Source organism: Eumetopias jubatus, unplaced genomic scaffold, assembly GCF_037043125.1.
Source record: "Eumetopias jubatus isolate StellerSeaLion01/CBP00866 unplaced genomic scaffold, mEumJub1_p1.0 scaffold_5, whole genome shotgun sequence".
Lineage (NCBI taxonomy): Eukaryota > Metazoa > Chordata > Mammalia > Carnivora > Otariidae > Eumetopias > Eumetopias jubatus.
In genome coordinates this window covers 11,803,454-11,822,644 of record NW_028274811.1, presented here as the reverse complement: position 1 = coordinate 11,822,644, position 19,191 = coordinate 11,803,454, and the positions used below count along the sequence as shown (strand labels likewise).

The 19,191-nt window shown below is 40.5% G+C and overlaps 1 protein-coding gene across 3 annotated transcripts in view; it reads right to left on the bottom strand.

Moving 5' to 3' along the window:
• LVRN (laeverin) overlaps positions 1-19,191 on the bottom strand; it is a 65,147-nt gene that overhangs the window by 8,465 nt on the left and 37,491 nt on the right. For 2 of the 3 annotated variants that reach the window (XM_028092642.2, XM_088023238.1), the window contains exons 7-18: positions 17,846-17,989; positions 17,247-17,312; positions 17,070-17,135; positions 16,649-16,821; positions 14,497-14,573; positions 14,010-14,149; positions 11,934-11,989; positions 9,222-9,375; positions 7,488-7,582; positions 5,362-5,469; positions 4,129-4,296; positions 3,770-3,907 (exon numbers count right to left, since the gene is read on the bottom strand). In XM_028092642.2, coding sequence (XP_027948443.1) covers positions 3,770-3,907; positions 4,129-4,296; positions 5,362-5,469; positions 7,488-7,582; positions 9,222-9,375; positions 11,934-11,989; positions 14,010-14,149; positions 14,497-14,573; positions 16,649-16,821; positions 17,070-17,135; positions 17,247-17,312; positions 17,846-17,989 — 1,385 coding nt within the window. The other variant, XM_028092644.2, reaches the window with a different exon arrangement.

The window sequence follows — 19,191 nt, the reverse complement described above, 5'->3', positions numbered from 1 at the left end:
TTACGAGAAAGAACCTCGGAATTGATCAAATAGGATGCCTTTCATTTTATATAAGAGGAAACCAAGACCAACTTGTTAACTAACAGGCAAACAATAAACAGTTGTTGTTCTAGTTGCATTCCAGAGGGGAGTGCTGGAGAATTCAGTTTCTCGTCAGTTTCTCTCCCAGAACAACGGATCTCCTGGCAAAATGACATTCTGTTTACATGACACAGACGGTAAGTAGCAGGATTACAGCTGTAAGATGTAGGAAAAAGGTATGGAAAACTCTAGATTTTCTTCTATGGGGCTTCTTGGGGTCTTTACGATGCTAGCATATACTGTGAATTTGCAAAAAGTGCAGGTTAACACAGACGGTTCCCAAACTGATCAGGCTACTGTCTTTCGTATTCCATGAACAATGCTCAGTGAAACATACCAGAGAAACACGAATTTCGCAGCTAACTTGCTAGGAATCAGTCACATTTCAGGAAGTTCAGAATAAGTCTTTTTCACATAATTAATGTAAAATTTAATTTGTCAGAGGCATTTGTGCATTGATCCTTTATGTTGTCTTTATTATCATAGGAAGACTGGTAACATGCTAGTCTTCATGTTAAACATAACTGTTTAAATAAGTGATGACTTAAATGTTCTGATGTACAAAGAATTAAGTAAGCATTTTTGAGCCATTTTTAGGGTGTATAACATTTTGATTATTAACTTGCACTTTTATTTCCTAACAATCTATAAATACTATCATTGTTCATTCAAACAGAATCATTTGCACAATTCAGCAAGACTGATCAATATTACAATTACTATTAAATAAATGAGTAAAAAGTAAATAAAAAATGTATTAGATATAGAAAGCAAACTATTTGAGTCTGAAAGACTTTTTGTAGCAGAATGTGTGAGAGGAGTGAACTGAGATGAATTTGCTATAAATAGGCATCAATTTTATGAGCATGACATCTTGTTGATAAGGGATTAAAATATTCAAGTCATGGTTAAAAGCTCATATATTTACAGTTCTAGGAGCTTCTTTATTTTTTAAGATTTTTATTTATTTATTTGAGAGAGAGAGAGACAGAGCATGAGTGGGGAGGAGCGGCAGGGAGAGGGAGAAGCAGACCCCCCCCACTGAGCAGGGAGCCCGATGCAGGACTCGATCCCAGGACCCCGAGATCATGACCTGAGCTGAAGGCAGACACTTAATCCACTGAGCCACTGAGGTGTCCTATAATTCTAGGAGCTTCTTGAGGTTCAAAAGACCCATTTAGAGTTAAAAAAAAAAAAAGTGGGGCATTCCATCCATTTAATATAGTACATACATCATTGAAATAAATTGCCACCCATCACTTCTCGGCCCTTTGGTTAAAATCAGATGTAAATAAATCGCCACACAATGGACTTTCCAGAGAGTGTTACCAACGTGTTCCTGTTCTCTAAACACAGAAAAAAAACGGTTCTTCTGAGGAATAAATTTAAAACACACTCCAAGTCACTTAAATTGAGAGCGATCTTTCCCATGAGTTGCTCAAAGCCATTTTGGGGGGTTTTCTCAGCACATGTGCTGTGTGTGCTAGAGGAAGAGGGGATGAAAAATGAATCAAGGGGCTGGTTTACCCCTGCGAGCATGCTGTCCAGCTGAACTCGGCAGTGATGGCAATGTTCTGTACCCTTGCGGTCCAGCATGATAGCTGTTGGTCACTTCATGCTCTTACAACAGGATTCGTGCAACGGTGGAGCTGGATTTTAAATTTTCTTTAATTTTAGTCAGTTCAAATTTAAATTTAAAGATCCATGGATTAACCGGTGGCTATCATATTGAGCAGTGCAGCCTTAGACGATTTTTTTAATCAGGGGTCGGCTGGTTTCATGTTAAACCATACCAGCATCACCGAGGGAGCCGGTGAAAGGTGCAGATTTCCCGCCCTATTTTGGTGGATTCTGATTTTTAAGGGGGTAGGTGGGCTTGAGAGCCTTGAGGTGACTGAACCACTCTAGGAGATTTCTAATGTTGTGCCTGGGCTCACCATGTCACTTTGAGCCCCAACGACAGTAAGTACGATCCTCAGCACTTAGAAGGACGTACCAGGTGCCAGGCGCTGCTAAATACTAAGGCTGGCTCAAAATCGTGAAGCTCTGTCTTCCTCAGGGCCCAGCAGTGCATAGGAAGGAACAGAGGAGACCACCATTGGGCCCTCAGGCAAATCATCACACAGTTCTTAAAGGAGCTGTGCTCTCAGCGTTCTAATTCCACAACTGCTCCTCGGGAAGGAAACAGTCAAGAACAATAGCTGAAGTGAATGCCCACAGCAGAAGGACAGATGGCCTCCTGGGCCAGGCAGAGCCAGACCTAGAGGGGGCACGCGGGGACGGGGCTTCTGTGACAAACTCCGGGGAGAGAGAACAGAAACAAAGAGACAACCCTGTGGGGCTGGAATTTCTGAAACCTCAGGGACCAAGGGGACCAATGTCAATAATTTTCATTTCAATCCTAGCTCCCCAGTTCCCAGTGGGACCTAGGAAGGAGGGCATTATCTTTAACAACTTAAGCAAAAATGGAAGATACCATTTACCCCCAAGGTCTTCAGAATCCGAGGAGATTTAAGGAATTCATGAGGCTGCCAGAGGCAATGAACTTAGAATGATAGATAATTTAACAGTGGACATAAGGTCAATTTTCTCAATAAGCGTGTTCTGCGATGAGCCAGGAAAATGGTACTATGCAAACAAGCTTTTAGCTACATGTTGTAAATTTCTGATTTAAAAGCACATTTTTTTTGGTGTTTAAAGGAGTTCAATAAACATTTACAGAAGAAAAACTCTGCAGGATTTTGTTTTGTAGGAGAGCCATATTCATATTTTTTTTTTTTAGAGATGGGGGTGCTGCAGTGCATGGAGAGAGAGAGGGAGAGAGATAATCTTAAGCAGGCTCCACGCTCAGGGACTCAGGGCTTGATCTCACGACCCTGAGATCATGTCCTGAGCCAAAACCAACAGTCGGATGCTTAACCGACCGAGCCACCCAGGAACCCCCCATATTCACATCCTTAAACATTTATATTCTAAATATACTTTCTGTTCCAAAAGAATAAACTTATCTATGAAAGGTATCTTCTGACTTTACAGGTGTTTGGATCTGCTAAGTATCTGCTAACTCTAGCAGATGTGAGTATTTGTAGGACGCATTATTCTAGGCTTTCAGGAATGTATGATTAAGTCATGTGCTAGAAAGACCGGCCATCAAGGGCATGCTGTCTGATTTTTGCATGTCAATGTACATTTTACCCAACCGGGGGCTACGAAGCAAGCAGATTTAATCTTAAAAGGTAAGAAATATGGAAAGTTCGAGAATATGGAACCCAGCTACATAAAGGGAATCTGACAAATAAGACACAAGCAACAGCAACAGTCATGAACATTGTTGTTTCTTGAAATACAGTGATCTACCTCCCAAAATAAACGAATGGTTGGTGTGCACTCACACCAAAAAAACAAAAACAAAAACAAAAAAAACGATGATTTGTTCTACTCTGTGTCTCTGATGACAAACTTCTTAGTGGGCAAAGCCAGGAGACTGAGGTAGGTATAATCCCAGGCAAACCCATTTTCATACAGAAAGCCAAAACTGAGGGTAAGTGACCTTCTCTTCCACAAATGAGACTAAATGCAAGAAAAATCATCACTTCTCTGGTCCGTGCAAAGGACTTTTGTGACCTAGTCAGACTAAGGTTGAGCGTCTAGCACCAACCCAATGACCAATCTTGCATTTCCTTCTTACCTTTCACTCACAGCTTGCCAGTTGTTGACTAGAAAGTCCTTTGCAATGTACCGGCCCACTTCAGATGCTGCCACAACCTCAACGATATTTGTTTCATTAAAAGCGAAAGGCGATGCAGTAATGGCATACTCCATATATCTGCAAAAAATGCATTTGCAGAAAATAAATGCGCAAACATTATCCAATAGAAAGAGCAAATTTCAACAAGTGGACTTAAAATCCCATATGGTGCTAAGTCAGGAGGGCACAAACAGGTATTCTTTGAGTTCCTATAGCAGCCCATGTTCTATTTTTCTCCCTTCGGTATATTAATTGCATTCCTCCGCCAGGAACTCCAAAGATAAGTTGACCGTAATTACCTGTTAAGTATCCACGGGTCTTTACTGCAGCTCATTGCATAAGTGAGTTGAATCCTTTCTTCTTCCTTTGTTTTATTAGTGTACATATTTAACAGAAAGTCCCACTCTTCCTCACTTCCCAAGGCGACGCCATAGCATAAAATTACACTTTTAATCGGAGAAGGTATTCTGTAAGGTAGAACATGCAGTGATATTTCTCATAGTAGTTACGTGATATGTTTATTTAGATGTTATATTTTTAGAAGGATGTACCTAGAAAAAAAATGTTGAGGTCTCAGATGTAATGATCAAAAGTAGGGATCGAGAAAGCCACCTGTGGAAACTGTCATTAGCATTAATATCATGAGACAAGAACATCAGATTCATTTAGAAACTAAGGAGTTACAAGAAAGAAGGAAATTATAATAGTTCAATCAACATACACTGATAATTCAGCTTGGGCTCATATATATATATATATATTTTTTTTTTTTAAAGTAATCTCCACACCCAATGTGGGGCTCGAACTCATGACCCTGAGATCAAGAGTCAGATGCTCTACCGAGCGAGCCAGCCAGGCACTCCTTATCTCATGTCTTATGATCACATTTCTTGAGAGTCCACCTGAGGTGATTCATTAGATGTAACACAGTAAAACCGGAAAGATAGTCTTCGTCTCAGCTCTCAGCGGGAATGCAAACTCATAGAGAATGAGCTCTTTGGACACACTTACGTATAAATCACAATAATAAGCCATCGAGGAACAACCGAAATCAGACTCAAGGTACGCACAAATGGGACGCCTAGGTAGCTCAGTTGGTTGGGTGACTGCCTTCGGCTCAGGTCATGATCCGGGAGTCCCAGGATCGAGCCCCGCCTTGGGCTCCCTGTTCAGTGGGGAGTCTGCTTCTCTTTCTGACCCTCCCCCATCTTGTGCTCTCTCTCTCTCAAATAAATAAATAAAATCTTAAAAAAAAAAAAAAAGATATGCACAAGTGCTTATTAGGGGACACACTGAAAATTAGCAGCCCAGGGTGACAACTCACTGCATAAATTCGAATCCACTGTCATACCCAGACCTACGGTAGACAATGCAAAAGAAAAAAAAGGGGGAGGGGTATTTGAAAAAAATAGGAGACAGACTACCCAAGCAAAAACAAAACAATCACTCCCAGAATGAGAACATCGAAAAGGTAGAGAAATTATTGGTGTTGAAACAGGACCGAACCAAGGGCAATCCAATATGAGTCTTACTCATTCTCTGGATGGTTCACCCAGTTTTTGAAGAGTTCTCTTGACAGCTGAAGACAGTCTTCAAGGCCCAACCAGCATGCAGTTTCAAAAAGTTTTTCCAGGGCTACTCTTAAAGGAAAGCACAAAGAAAAACATTTTGTTTTGCTACATTTACTACATTTAGTTTTTTTCCTACTCCAAGTACATGTGTTTCATGAGAGGATGGGTGTTTTAAAATATCCTTCCAATAACATCGGAGTTTGTGAAAAAATAGCCTTTGTGGATGGCAAACTTATTTAAGGCTCAGAGAAATATTTGCTGAGAGGCTCTCAGGCACCAAATAAACTCCTAAGACTGGTATTTTTTGAAAGTCGGAAATAAATTACTGCCATTCTTCATCTCCCTCAAACACACGAGGGAGTACACACACTCCACATCTGTTACCAATTTATTTTTCCTCCCTTTCTTACAATAATTGCCTTATGGATAGAAAGAAAAAAGACTTGAGAGTATTTGATCTAATACCCTCAAAAATGAAGTTCTTTCCTCTACACACGGAAAGGAGAGGGAAAGGTTTCTTTCTCTTTTGCGCTTTCCCTTGCTGGAACTTCTGTTTCTTCCTCTGCTCTATTTGGCTCTTTATGTTCGTGTCCAGATAAATAAGAGAGATTTTTGTTTTGTTTTGTTTTGACAGCTGAGCAGCGCTACACATTATTGTTCCGAACAAAGTTAAGTTCAAAAGAATACGTTGAAGAACAGTAATCAGTCCAGAGAAGCGATGCCTGGAGGTGTGCCTCTCCATACTCCCGACTCTCTCTGACTTGGATTCGGAGGTAAAGGAACTCAAACTGGCCCTAAGTTTCCAGAAAATGCAAAAGCCAAATCAGGGTTGCTTCACCCTCCATTTGCAACCTCAGCCTGGCCTGACCTTCCGATAAGGAGAAGTCGAATGTCCAAGGGTGGAGGGCCTCTGAAAGACAGTTCTGAGCATTCATTTACCCGCTCCCTCCCTCTCCTTCCCCATCCCAAGTTGGACACAGCAAGACGGGGTTTTCTATGAGTACACAACTCTCCAAGTTTACTCGGAAGACAACTGGCCCCAGGAAGCTACAAAAAAGCAGGTCACTTGAGTCCAATTTAGGAGAGCCAAGGATTATGGCTGGCTAACACCTGTGGTGCCCGAGTGAGCACACTTTTGCCCTCCGGTTCACGCACCCAACTCGTCTGCCCGCTGACTATCCTGCCAGTCCTCACCATCTCCCGTCTGTGTGTCTAGTCAACCCCATGTCCTTCCAGTTGCCTGCCCTAGCAAGGAACTATCTCCCCTCTTGGAAGGATACCCTTGAGAGAGAATAATTCCATTTTGTCTATTTTGTATTTCTTGCTTGGTCTGATTGATTTCAGCCTGACACTGATTAGAGCTGTAAACATAATCCCTGTACCGCTGTAGATAACAAATTCCCTCCCTAAATCTAGAAGCTCCCCTCATGTCTCCCCTCTCCCCCTACAAATCTTGAGTCACAGGAGGCTGGGGATACTGCAGCCTTATTTTACCTTTTACCCCCTTCCCAGACCATCATGACAACATGCTTACGGCCCTCACCAAACCAATAATATGGAAATCATTCGCAATACTTGCTCATGCTCACACACAAATGACTAAAATATTTCAGGCAACATCTCTCATCATACTTGTGTAACGAATGGCAGAATTTCTGTCACCAATAACATACAGAAAGGACTTTTTTTCTCTTGTGGCCTCCCCATGCCTTCCAACTCATTGGTATAGGCTGGTTTTAATCAGTACAACCCTTCACCAATGGTAGGACACACTCACAGTCTCAACCAGTGGCCTAAGATTTGAGAATACAGAGCTATAGATTCCTGTGTGTCCATGCGTGTACTTTGCAGGTAAATTAAGATCCCAAACTACTATTTCCTACTGGGGAACGTGTAGCTTACCCATCCCAAAGACGCTGGTCTCAAGGAGCATACAAAATCTCCCAGTTAAATCATAGGTATCAAGGTCTTCCTAATATACATCTGGAAGCCTGTCTCTTAAGATGAATCATTTTATTCAATTATAAACTGAATTGAACATAAATTGAATATACATCTTCAATACAGAAAAATCAAAAAATACTTACAGGGCTAAATAGTCGTCTTGTAACACTGCCACGTTTTCACGAACGACAGTTGAATACATATTCCATATCGAGATAAGTCTCTTTAACAGATACTTCTATAAACAATAAGGAAAACCTACAGTTAGCTATGGCTCACAGCACTGAATTTGCACCGTATTTCCCTTTCTCTGAAAAGACAGGAATAGAGGAGTGACAGGTATCTCCTGAGAAGTTGTCTTTGTTACTAAACGTGTAACTGGTTGATTTTGTAGCCTCTCTACATTCAGGTTCCTCACTGGTACAATGGATGCCAAGAATACTAATATTACAGTTTGGTGAGGACAAAACAATATTACATATGTGAATAGGCACTGCAGAATGTAGGAACTCGGTAAATCTTAGCTCTTATTACCATTTCACATCACCTGGAACATTTTCAGGTGTGTTCAAAATAGAGAAAGAAACATAAAATTTTAAAACCATTAAAATTTCTACCATAACATCCCCATGGTTCATATCCACACCTCCAAGAAAAATTGGGACAACTGATTTATGCTTTGGACAATTTGAAGCCTTGAGTCTGAAAAAAAAATTTCTTCAATTGAGCTCTCAGCTGGTGAATAGCAAGGTTATGAAAGTTATCCATTTACAATACATCCCTAAGAACGAAGTAGATGTTATTCGTTGACATTCATTAAAAACAAATCCTAGGGCGCCTGGGTGGCTCAATTGGTTAAGCCTCTGCCTTCAGCTCAGGTCATGATCTCAGGGTCCTGGGATCGAGCCCCACATCAGGCTCCACACTCAGCAGGGAACCTGCTTTTCCCTCTCCCTCTCCCTCTACCCCCTCCCTGCTTGTGCTCGCTCTCTCTCTCTCAAATAAAAAATAAATAAAAACAAATCCTAGTTTTTACTTCTTTACCCAGAACCAGGTGTCAGAGTTTATCAAGGAGCCACCTTGATCCCACAGTTAAGTGCCTTCTTTCCTGGGTCACCATCCCCACATGCAAGGATGTTTCCACCAGCTCTTTGGACAGCAGAGGAAAGAAAGTCTGGACCTGTGAGGTATTTGTGATCTCGCCTTCCAACTGCCCCAGAAGCTTGCTTGGAATGTTCTTCTGGCCCACCTTCTGGTTTGTTTCTGGTCCCTAACTCTCCAAAGGGCTGCTCCCTAACTGTTGCTTTGGTTTGCCCTGAGCCATCTTTCTTATGATCACTGTTTAAGATCTAATAATGGAAGTTTTCTCCTTTTCTACTGTTTCAGTTGTGATGGTGTGGTCATTGTTTGATGAATTCCCATTTTCCTCTCTCACTTGCCAGCAGCAAAAGCAGCTTTAAAATGTTTACTTTTTCTGGAACATGCCTCTCCGGTGAAGTGCTAGTCCTGTAGTTCAGAGTATTTCAATGATGAATGTAGGGTTCTTAAAAATCTTTCTGTTTGACTAACAATCTTTTAGGAGAATAGTTGCTATCAGAGAAAAGGCATACCATTTCCATCCACTTCTGGGTTCTTAGGGAACACTGTCACTTCACCAAGAACTAGAGGCCTTTCCAAACTTCTCTCATACTCATCTCCTAGACCAGGTCTATGACTAAAGTATGACTAAGAGTAACCAGCCATTCCCAAGAAAATGAATACATATTTGGAACTCATAGACTATGACTTGGGGCAAGAGATGTTTCACAGATGCTGTCTAGTTACAGAAAGGGGGAGAGAGGACTTTTTTTAAACCACACAACAAAGAAGGAAATTACCTTTAATAATGGGTACATATCATAGCTGTTCGCATCAAAAACAAGATCCTTGGTTACCAGGTTCACCAAGACCGCGTACCATACTATGATTTCATCTTCTTCAGCAAGGTACTTGGTTAAATCAAGGGCTGTTTCAATCTCAATATAACTGTGTCTGTTTGGTTCAAAAAAATACACACTCAAAAAACCTCCACTCGCTAAATAATTTGCACACTTTCCATACATGTCCCATGCTTCGACGCCTGACTTTAATAAACTATGTGAAATCAGGAAGCTAGAGGTCCCAGCTCCTTGATAAGGTAGGAGCCAAGCAATGCTGACAGACCCTCCACTACAATTTGGTACATTCAAGTGCCCCAATTTTTGGAGACTAGAGGAAAATGCAGGCCAACTCTTGGACTGCTCAGCGGGCAAAAGAATATTTGTGCATTTCGTACACATTCTTATGAGATTATAATTTCCATTCAACAAGTATTGATTAGAAGTCATTATCTAATGCTCTGCCAGATACTCACAGGAACACAAACTAGTGTGTAGGACACAACTCCTGCCTACCGTTGGGGATCTTATTCTTTCAGGGAGAAGCTGAGACTTAGGCATAAGAAGCTGTTAATGAGTCCGAGAAAAGGCAATGAATATAATAAAAGCAGCAAAGAAGGAAAACCCATGCGTGTGATGGAAAAGTCAGGGAAGGCCTCCTGGGAGGAGGAAAGTGAGAAGGGCAGTGAAGGCTGGATAAGATGGAAACAGAGACAGAGAAAGAAGAAGGCTGCTTATGACAAAGAAGGTAAAGCGGGAATCTGTGTGATGAGCAGACCAAGCAACCGAGGTGCAGGATTTCTTCAGTGTGGAACTGAGAGGTGGAAGCTGGGAAATAAGGTGGATCAACACTGTAATGGGCCTTGAATGTCAGGATGAGGAGTTTACATGGAGGAGGAAGGTATTTACACAACACGGGGTGACATCGCGACGTAGATGCTGAAAAATTTTATAGCCACTGTGCTGAAGAAGACAGAATGGAATTTAAAGGAACTGAAGGCTGGAAGCTGACATAACAGGCTAAGTAAAAGAGGAGGTGTGCTTGGCTTAGCACGGAAGCAGTGAAGGTGGTCAGTAAGGGGAGAATCCAAAGGACATCCTCAAGAAAGAAGAGATAAGACAGTTGGCAGATGGCAGATGGAGAGAGAGAGAGAGAGAGAGAGAGAGTCAAGGATGTCTCCAGTTTGGGTGATGGGAAGAATCGCGGCACTCTGAGAGAGAAATTGATAGCAGGAGCAATTCAGAGACAGAAAGAAAGTCCACTGTGTAAGGTCCGGAGTTTAAACGATCACAGGATATGCAGAAGGCAGGAGGGGACAGGTAGAGGTGTAGACTTAGAAGTCACGAACATATCCCTCCACAAAGCTTCGCTGAGTAGCCGGTATCTGCTGGGCGCTGTACGTGCCCATAATAAAATGATCTCTAAAACCATAAGAATGCATGAGCCGTCCCGAGGAAAGAGAAAAGAAAATGACAGAACCATGATTGGTGTGAAGGGAGCAGGGAGAAAAATCAGACACAAGGGGAGAACCAGCTTTGTGTCTCAGGGTCTCCAGAAACCAAGAGAAGTTTCCCGAAGGATATCGTCAACAGTCTCAGAGTCATGGTGCTCCTAGAGAGGGGTTTCAGCAAAGCCGTGGGCGAGGAAATGTGCTGCAGGTCATAGAGGGAAAAGGGGTGGAGAAACGAAGGATAAAATAAACAGACATTCGTTCAAGAAATAGAACAGGCCAGAGAGAGAGAACACACTGGAGAATTGATTATATAGACTCCTTAATTTTATTGTCTGAAAATTTAAATTTTGGACACATACGAATTTATCTGGATGAACAAATGTACTGAATAAGTGTAACAGAAATAAAATCTATATTTCTGTAGTACACTAAAACATAGGCCATATCTCATTAAAATTACACCTATAGCCATCAGCCTAGGGTAAAAAAATCACTCCAAAATCTCAATTGATAGTCTATTTTTTTTGATATGTCAGCTATTTCCTTAACTTACAATATCACAGGAAAATATGAACGCATCTACAACCTTCCTAAATGTGTCCCTTTTGATATTTAACAGCCTTTACAGATGCAAGCCCAAATCACTTGTATTTTCCCCTGAGTTTTTCTTCCCGATGGAAATTTAAAAAATAAAAATTCTAATACTTTCTGTGATAATCCTCCAAACATTTAAACACGATAACGTTTTCCTAGGTACATCTTCTCTACTGCATCCTTTTTAAAACTTCTCCTTTAAAGGGGTTCCTTTTAAAATGCCGACTTACATTTTCATCTTGTAAAACTGAAACTTGGGCCCCATTAAACACTAACTCCCCCAATCTCCCCCCCACCTGCCCCCGGCAACCACCCTTCCCTTTTGTCCCTAGGATTCTGACTACTCCAAGGAACTCATATAAGTGGAATCATATAGTATTTATCTTTTTGTGACTGGCTTCCTTCACTTAGCCCAATGCCCTCAAAGTACATCCACAGTGATGTCCATCCCAGCAACTTCTGTGTTCTAAAATTCCACTGTACCCATGGAACTTGATCCTAATCTGAATAAGTTGGGCCCTGTCTATACTGAAGAAGCAATTTCACTGCACGGTGATGAGGCTGTAAGGTTTTATTACATTCTCAAGGTACACTTAAAAGCCAGCAGTGAAGACAACATACTCACTTAGACAAGGAAAAGGCATCGTCAATCAGCTGCAGCCTGTGGATAACAGGAATGGCCTGCAAATTAGATCCAAATTTGGGCAGGAAAAAATGAGAACATTTCTTAGCCATAAAATAATTTTGCAAAATCATAACAGTGTTTCAAAATCAGAGTCGCTTACAAAGCCCTTTTACGTGGATTGTCTCACGCACAGAGAAATGGTGATCACTGAGGATAGTCCCCATGATTTATTTATTATACATCTGCTTTTGATAAATGATCCCTCCAGACATCAATCACAAGTCTTTCATCTGGCAGAGAGTTTTGCCAAAAAACTCCCTGAAAAACATGGCATGGTGAAAACAAAAACAGGAAGCCATGTTTAAAAGGCTCACCAGGATAGAGAGTGTATGTTCAATTGTATTACACAGTCCAAATAGCTGTCAGGAGAATTTTTGGCAAAAGAAGCCTTAAGTATGTATTATTTAGCACTATTTTGGTAATACTGATATCCTCTGAGTGGTGTCCATCTTGTCAAGATTTTACTAATTTGACCCAATGCCACCAACAGAGCACTTGGAATCACAGAAAGTCAGGGGTCCATTCCCAACACAATTGCTTAAGGTTGGGCTTGAGCCCCTTGGCATGGACAGGCCACAGGACTCTCTCTCAGCTAGAGGGGCCTCAGGGGCCCAGAGCCTCCTATCCCCTTCCTTCAACACCTCACGCATTTTCATGGGTTTTGTCCCAGAAAATCCATCTTCACAACACTCGCTTTGAGCTTCTCAGCAAGCCAGACTTCAACCTTTCCTTGGTCTCATTTCTTTTCTGGCAGTAATAACACTTCCATTTTCAAAATTAATATTAATAACAGACACGCTGTTTTATTTGCTCCCCAATTATGCAGTAGACATAACTGACCTCAGTTTTTCAATAAGTAAGTCTACAATGGTTTCCAGAAATCATTGCTAGAATGGCATGCCCTTGCTTGCATGGCTTACAGTGCCCTTAGAAACCAATAAGAGGGCAGCTACTCTGAAAAAGATTCGAAAATAAAATGTTGTGATGTGTGGATTTTGGAGCCTTATTCAAAAGCCTCCTAATACATTTTTTTAAATTACTGAACATGTTCTGGTAGGGAACTGTGTCCCACCTCTGTTAAACATGATACACGTATCACCTTACTAATCTTCACAATTCTTTATTTAATATTGGTCTATTAAAACATCATTAGACAGATGGGAAAACCGAGGCATGAACACAAGTCTACCAGATGCAGAAGCCAAGCTCCGGACCAATACACTGAAGGTCATCTTCTGCTAGAGAGGTTGCTGCGTGTTTCAGAGAACTCTCGAAGACAGAGACACCAAAGACATCTTTTAGCTCAACGCTCTAGCTTGAAGAATGGTCTCTCAGTGAACTAACTGCCCGTGGTTTGGGGGCAGAGCCAACTCTAGAGACTCTAACACCAGCATCCATCCCCACCAATGGAGATTTGGTTTAATTCAACCAATCAAAATCTGACTGACCAGAGCTAGCCAACATTTTAATATTTACATAAGGGAGAATGACTTATGTTTGGTGGTAAAGTGGTACTAGAGTCTATTGATATTTGTAAACTAAATTCTCTGAGGGAGAGGAAGAATATAAATTTTTTTTTTTTAAATTAACACTTTCTAGCATAGACTGGGTACCCATTAAGGGCTTAGAAACCGTAAGCATATGTTTACCTACATTGTCTCTAGTCCTCATGATAAGTAACAAAGCTGTATTGATCCCATTTAAAGTGAAGAGATGGAAACAACATTTAAGTAACTTGTCTGAGATCACAAAACTAATGGTTAATTGGAAAATGTATTCTGATTTTTACCTAGAAAGGTAAAATGGCTGAAAAAAAATGATATTAATGTTCAAAAGCCCAATACATTGAACTTAAATCTGCCCTTTCTAAGAATGAGGGAAAAAATCCAGTATGGCTTGGGGTTAGAGAAGGCAGTGAGGACTCTTCTCACCAGGGGTTTATGAAAGCTTGACTCTACAAGACTTAAGAGTGCATTATTAATGATATTTAATAATACATATAAAAAGCAACCTTACCTTAGGATCTTTTTCAAGCTGTTGATTTAGCTTCTTCCAACCTAATGTATCATAGTTAACTCTGTAATATCCAGTCATATTCAAATTTAGAATCACCCAGTCATGATCATAAGCTGAAACTTGCATTTCAGGGAATATTTCTACAAAGGGATATGGGGAAAACGTGAAATGGTACATCTAAAAAAATTTTCCAGTATATGCTTATACTATATCTTCTTAATCCTCAACAATAAACCCAATGCATCCAACAAGAAGTAGAGGAATTCTAAAATATATACTGATCTTACCATATAATTGTATTTTTTTCACATATAATGGCTTTTGATTTGAAACTTCTTTAAAGCCCTCTATGTTAAGTAATATTTTAGTTTTAAGCAAGATAGCTTTTCAAAGGCTATATGTTTCAACATTTTATTCTCTGCCTTTATATATGTGTGTAATATATATTCATGCATATATGTGAAGATATTTTATAAATCTTACTTACTGCTGCTTTTATCTAGCCAGACTAGAGACTGTGTAATTCCATTTTTTATCCAAAGAATAGGTACAATCCATGTGTCACTTATTAGGAAGAAACCAAAAATTCAGTTAATTTTCATACATAAGATATAAACTCTGAGCCCATATTAACTGAGATGATAAAATGACAGGACTCAAATTCTTTGGTCATGCCCTCTGGATAGGCAAGGGTTTGCTCTTGGGACTATTCACTGTTGTTTTTTCTTTTTTAAAGATTTTATTTATTTATTTGAAAGAGAAAGAGAGAGGGAGAGAAAGAGCACAAGAGTGGGGTGAGGGGCAGAGAGAGAAGTAGGCTCCCCGTTGAGCAGGCATCCCGATGCGGACTCGATCCCAGGACCCTGGGATCACGACCTTAACCAACTGAGCCACCCAGGGGCTCTTCACTGTTGTTTTTATAAGCTGTTTTTCCTTTGGCCGTTTGTTTGTTCTGTATTAGTCTGTCTTCCTCTTTACTTTTTCTTACAACTTAAGGTAGCTACTATGACAATCTTGTATCTGAATCTATCTTTTTCTCTTTCTTTCTTTCTTTCTTTCTTTCCTTCCTTCCTTCCTTCCTTATGTTTCTTTCAATTTTTGTTTCTTTCAATCTATCTTCCTTCCTTCCTTCCTTCCTTCCTGTATCTGAAACTCTCGAGACCTGTTTATATTAAATTATAGCCACTTGGCCTCACTCAGGGGTTGTCCAAATGCTGCAGACAGACCCAAACCCATCCGTGCCAAGAGAGGCAAAGAGTAATTTCAGAAGAAAAAGCTTGACAAACATTTTAAAATGCTTTTCTGCCTCAAGCTTTCTCCCCATCTGAAAAGCGTTCAGCACGGATCAGCCAGATTATTCATATTTACTGAATGCCGACATTCTTCTCACGTTGGTGGACGTGACCTGGAGGAAGGAGATGACCACAGGAGGACATTAGTCATCTGAAGAGTCACACTTCCTTGGGGTTTGGACAGGACTTGCAATCTTGCTCAAATGCTCACAAGTCTGGTTTCTCAAAGACTTTGAATGAGGGTCTGTGTTGATCTAATAGCTAAGGCACACATCTTCTCAAAAGTTATGGAATCGTGATGAGCACATGGTGATGTATGCAAGTGTTGAATCACTACATCATACACTGGAAACTAACAGAACACTGGATGTTAACTAACTGGAATTAAAATAAAAACTTAAAAAAAGTCACAGAAAAGCAGACTGAGTAGGGACATTCAGTTCTGTTTTTCTTCCCTGGGGTTTTAAAGAAAGGGCAGGATGACCTCCATATTTGGGTGATAGTATTTGGAAAATTACTCCCTCATTTACACTGATACTTAACCACAGTGAGATGTGGACAACAGAACGTTATCCAAAACACTTGAACATCGTCTGACAAGTTAAGAAAGGGAAGGGAAGGAGAGAGGAATTGATGAACACTAGCTTTATACTCAGTTTTTCATTTCCTTTTGACAACAATCCCCTGGGATAGATGTTGCTGCATTTGCTTTACAGATAAGGCACTAAAACTCAGAGATTTTATATGAGACTTACCGAAGGTTTGAATTTTGGTGAGGTTGATATTTAAAGCCAGGTATAAGGGAATCTAAAGGCCATAATTCTAGAAGTATAGGCGTGGCTATCAATACACACATACGTGCACGTGCGGACATGCGCGGAACTATTCCTCAAGGACCAGGGACCATTCAGTTCCATTTCTAGGGGGAAAAAAAGACGACCTTGCAGCCGGATCCCCTTTTCTCTTACTTAACATGAGGCCATGCAGGGTTCTATTTGACTGCCTCTCACCCAGAATCCTGAGTAATTCATTACTTCTGTCTGAGGGACAGGGAGGATACATAACCCTCACAGTTTTGGTTGCTGGCGTCACGCTAAATGCCGGGGGTGGGGCACTGCCTTGAATCCCCCGATGCAAGTCTCTGGCCTCGCTCAGGACATCAGGGGTTCCACCTCATCCTAGCACCCCAGGAACACCCCTCACAGAGCACAACGATGCCATCCCAGAGGCCCACTGCAGAAGAGTGGTACTCAGCCCGGTGTTATGCTTCCTCACCCGCAGGCTGCTTTCCATTTGATCGGAGCTCAACCCCAAGGAAGGCGAAGGCAGAGGAGCAAATGTACCTACTTGTGGGCTAGGAGAGTCTCATTTTTAACCTTTCCAAGATAAAATGGCTCTTGTTTGATGGCACCAGTGGATACATTTAAGGTGATAACTGGAAAACCACTCTGGCGGGTCCAACTGTCCATTATGCTTTTTACTGTCGCTGGCAAAAGAATTTTATTCTGGTCATCGATGACCTGTTTTTAAAAAATCATCACAAGAGCAGATATTTACCATCAAAATCTTTTCAGGTAGCAATCTCCCAAAAGAAACTACATGGCTGGCTATTCTATTCTTCATTTATACAGTAATCCTCAGTGGGTGACATTCGGGGCCAAATTCAGAACTCTGCTCAACTCTCTATGTGAATGCTTCCTTCATTCATTCACTCACTCACTCACTCACTCATTCATTGAACACACATTTCAGGAAGTAGGACAATTACCATTTGAAAATGCCTCCATAAATCATCTTGCTCAGCATTTGAGTAAGAAAATGTCTTCAAATATGACTGTAAAAAATAGAGAAGTTAAAAAGAATGGAAAAGTTAACGTTAAAATAAATAACATGCCCAAAACAATTTATGTTTCCTGCCCTCTAGGTAACAATTTTGTAAACTCACCTTGAGCGCACTGAGAAATAAATTCTCATTCAGGAAGCTAGAAAGCATTCGGGCCAAAGATGCTCCCTAAGACAAGAAACAGTCCATTGTTTGAGCAAATTCAGTATATAAATACTGATACATTCTATTTTGATAAGCAATATTCTGGGGTTTTCTCCCGATCGTATTGCATACTTCAGTTGAATGTTTGGGTTATCCCCCAATATGCTGATAAAATAGTAGACTGTCACTAACTAACAGGTAAAAGGTGAACAAATGTTCTTCATATAAAAATTCAGGATACACAAAATATTTTAAGCTGAGATATTTACATGTTAAGGATAAATTTCTACCAAACAGAAGGGTTCACCTTAAAAGTAGCAAGTTGCCTCAGTGTTTTTATAAAGTTGGATGGTACTGAGCACCTAATATGGATTTGAATAATATTTGCTAGATGATGATAGATTTAACCACATTTTCTGAAACCCATCTGCTAAATAAAATTACGATTATTTGCATCAAAGTTTGTATAGTATATATTAGTCTATTATTCTTAGAATCCATTTTATGTACCTTACTGCAAGAGTGCAAAACAAAAGGAAATATAGAAGTGATTTTACCTTGTTGTAAGTAAATAAGTCAAAGAGCTCATTTATTTCACTGGTTTCTGTGAAATTTTCCACCTTCAAGGACACAGCTCTAGACACCAGGGCGTGATCTTCACTGAGGACATTATGTAAAATGTTAGAAAAAAAGATCTCATTCTAAAAGGAAAAGATTGAGCAACATTAACTTCTTCGGTGTCACAGAAGCACAAAATTCAAATACTTTCAAAATACTTTCAAAAACTACTTTCAGAGGGGGGTGGGGGATGGTTAGCCTGGTGATGGGTATTGAAGAGGGCACGTATTGAATGGAGCACAGGGTGTTACACGCAAACCATGAATCATGGAACACTACATCAAAAATTAATGATGTAATATATGGTGATTAACATAACATAATAAAATAAAATTTTAAAAAATACTTTCAAAAACTGACACTGAAGAGGGGAAAAATTCATTCAGATGTGCTCTGCAAGCTGCCATATGCCAAATAAGTCAGGATTCCTTGAGTAACAAAACTCTAAGATACTTTCCTTCCTATTTAATACCCTTTTTATTTCCATTTTTAAAAACCCCATTACAGAAGTCAACATATTTTCCAAGAGAGCTATCTACATTTCCCCAAAGGAGGTCGCCAATCACACAGACAAGACCCTCCAGGGAATAGCATCTCTAGGTGGTTTTAATCCTCTAGAATTGTACTGGTAATTTTATTCGTAACCCCTTAAAATGGGTCAGCCTCTCTTCAGTGAACATTTACAGACCAAAACGCGCCAGATTTACAAATTCGATGATGATGTCATAACTTGTAATTGGAAATAAATCCATGGGCTGGATACTACAGTTTCTAGATCATGCATTATGAGAAGGCAATTTATTATATTCGAGTAAGTACAGAAAACTAGACCTCTCTCAGACAGAGGACAAGGGCCATTTCTTTTTCGAAGGAAAGATAGAAGAAAGAGCAACGTACAACCAAAGAGATGTGGGACATGGCAGAGCCAAAGAAAGGACAGTGGCAAAGAAACGGCACAGATAGCTGGCTCCCACCCTGCAGAGGTGGGCGAGCCCCCTCATAATCCCCAAGCAGCCTCACCTCCCTCGCGGTGGTTGACTCCTTCAAATTCTGCCCACTCCCACTGGCCAACGTTCCAAACAACCCTCCCCTCTTAGCATATTATTTTCAACTTATTAACACCATTGATTAGGCTACTGTCAAACTCAGCTCTTCCAGAAATGAGACAGCCTGTCATTTAGAGCAATATGTCTCAAACTGTAATGGGAATAAGGATCCCCCGGGGATTTGATTGCTTGTATGTGAATGCAGTTGGTCTGGGTTGGGGTCTGTATTTCTAATCAAT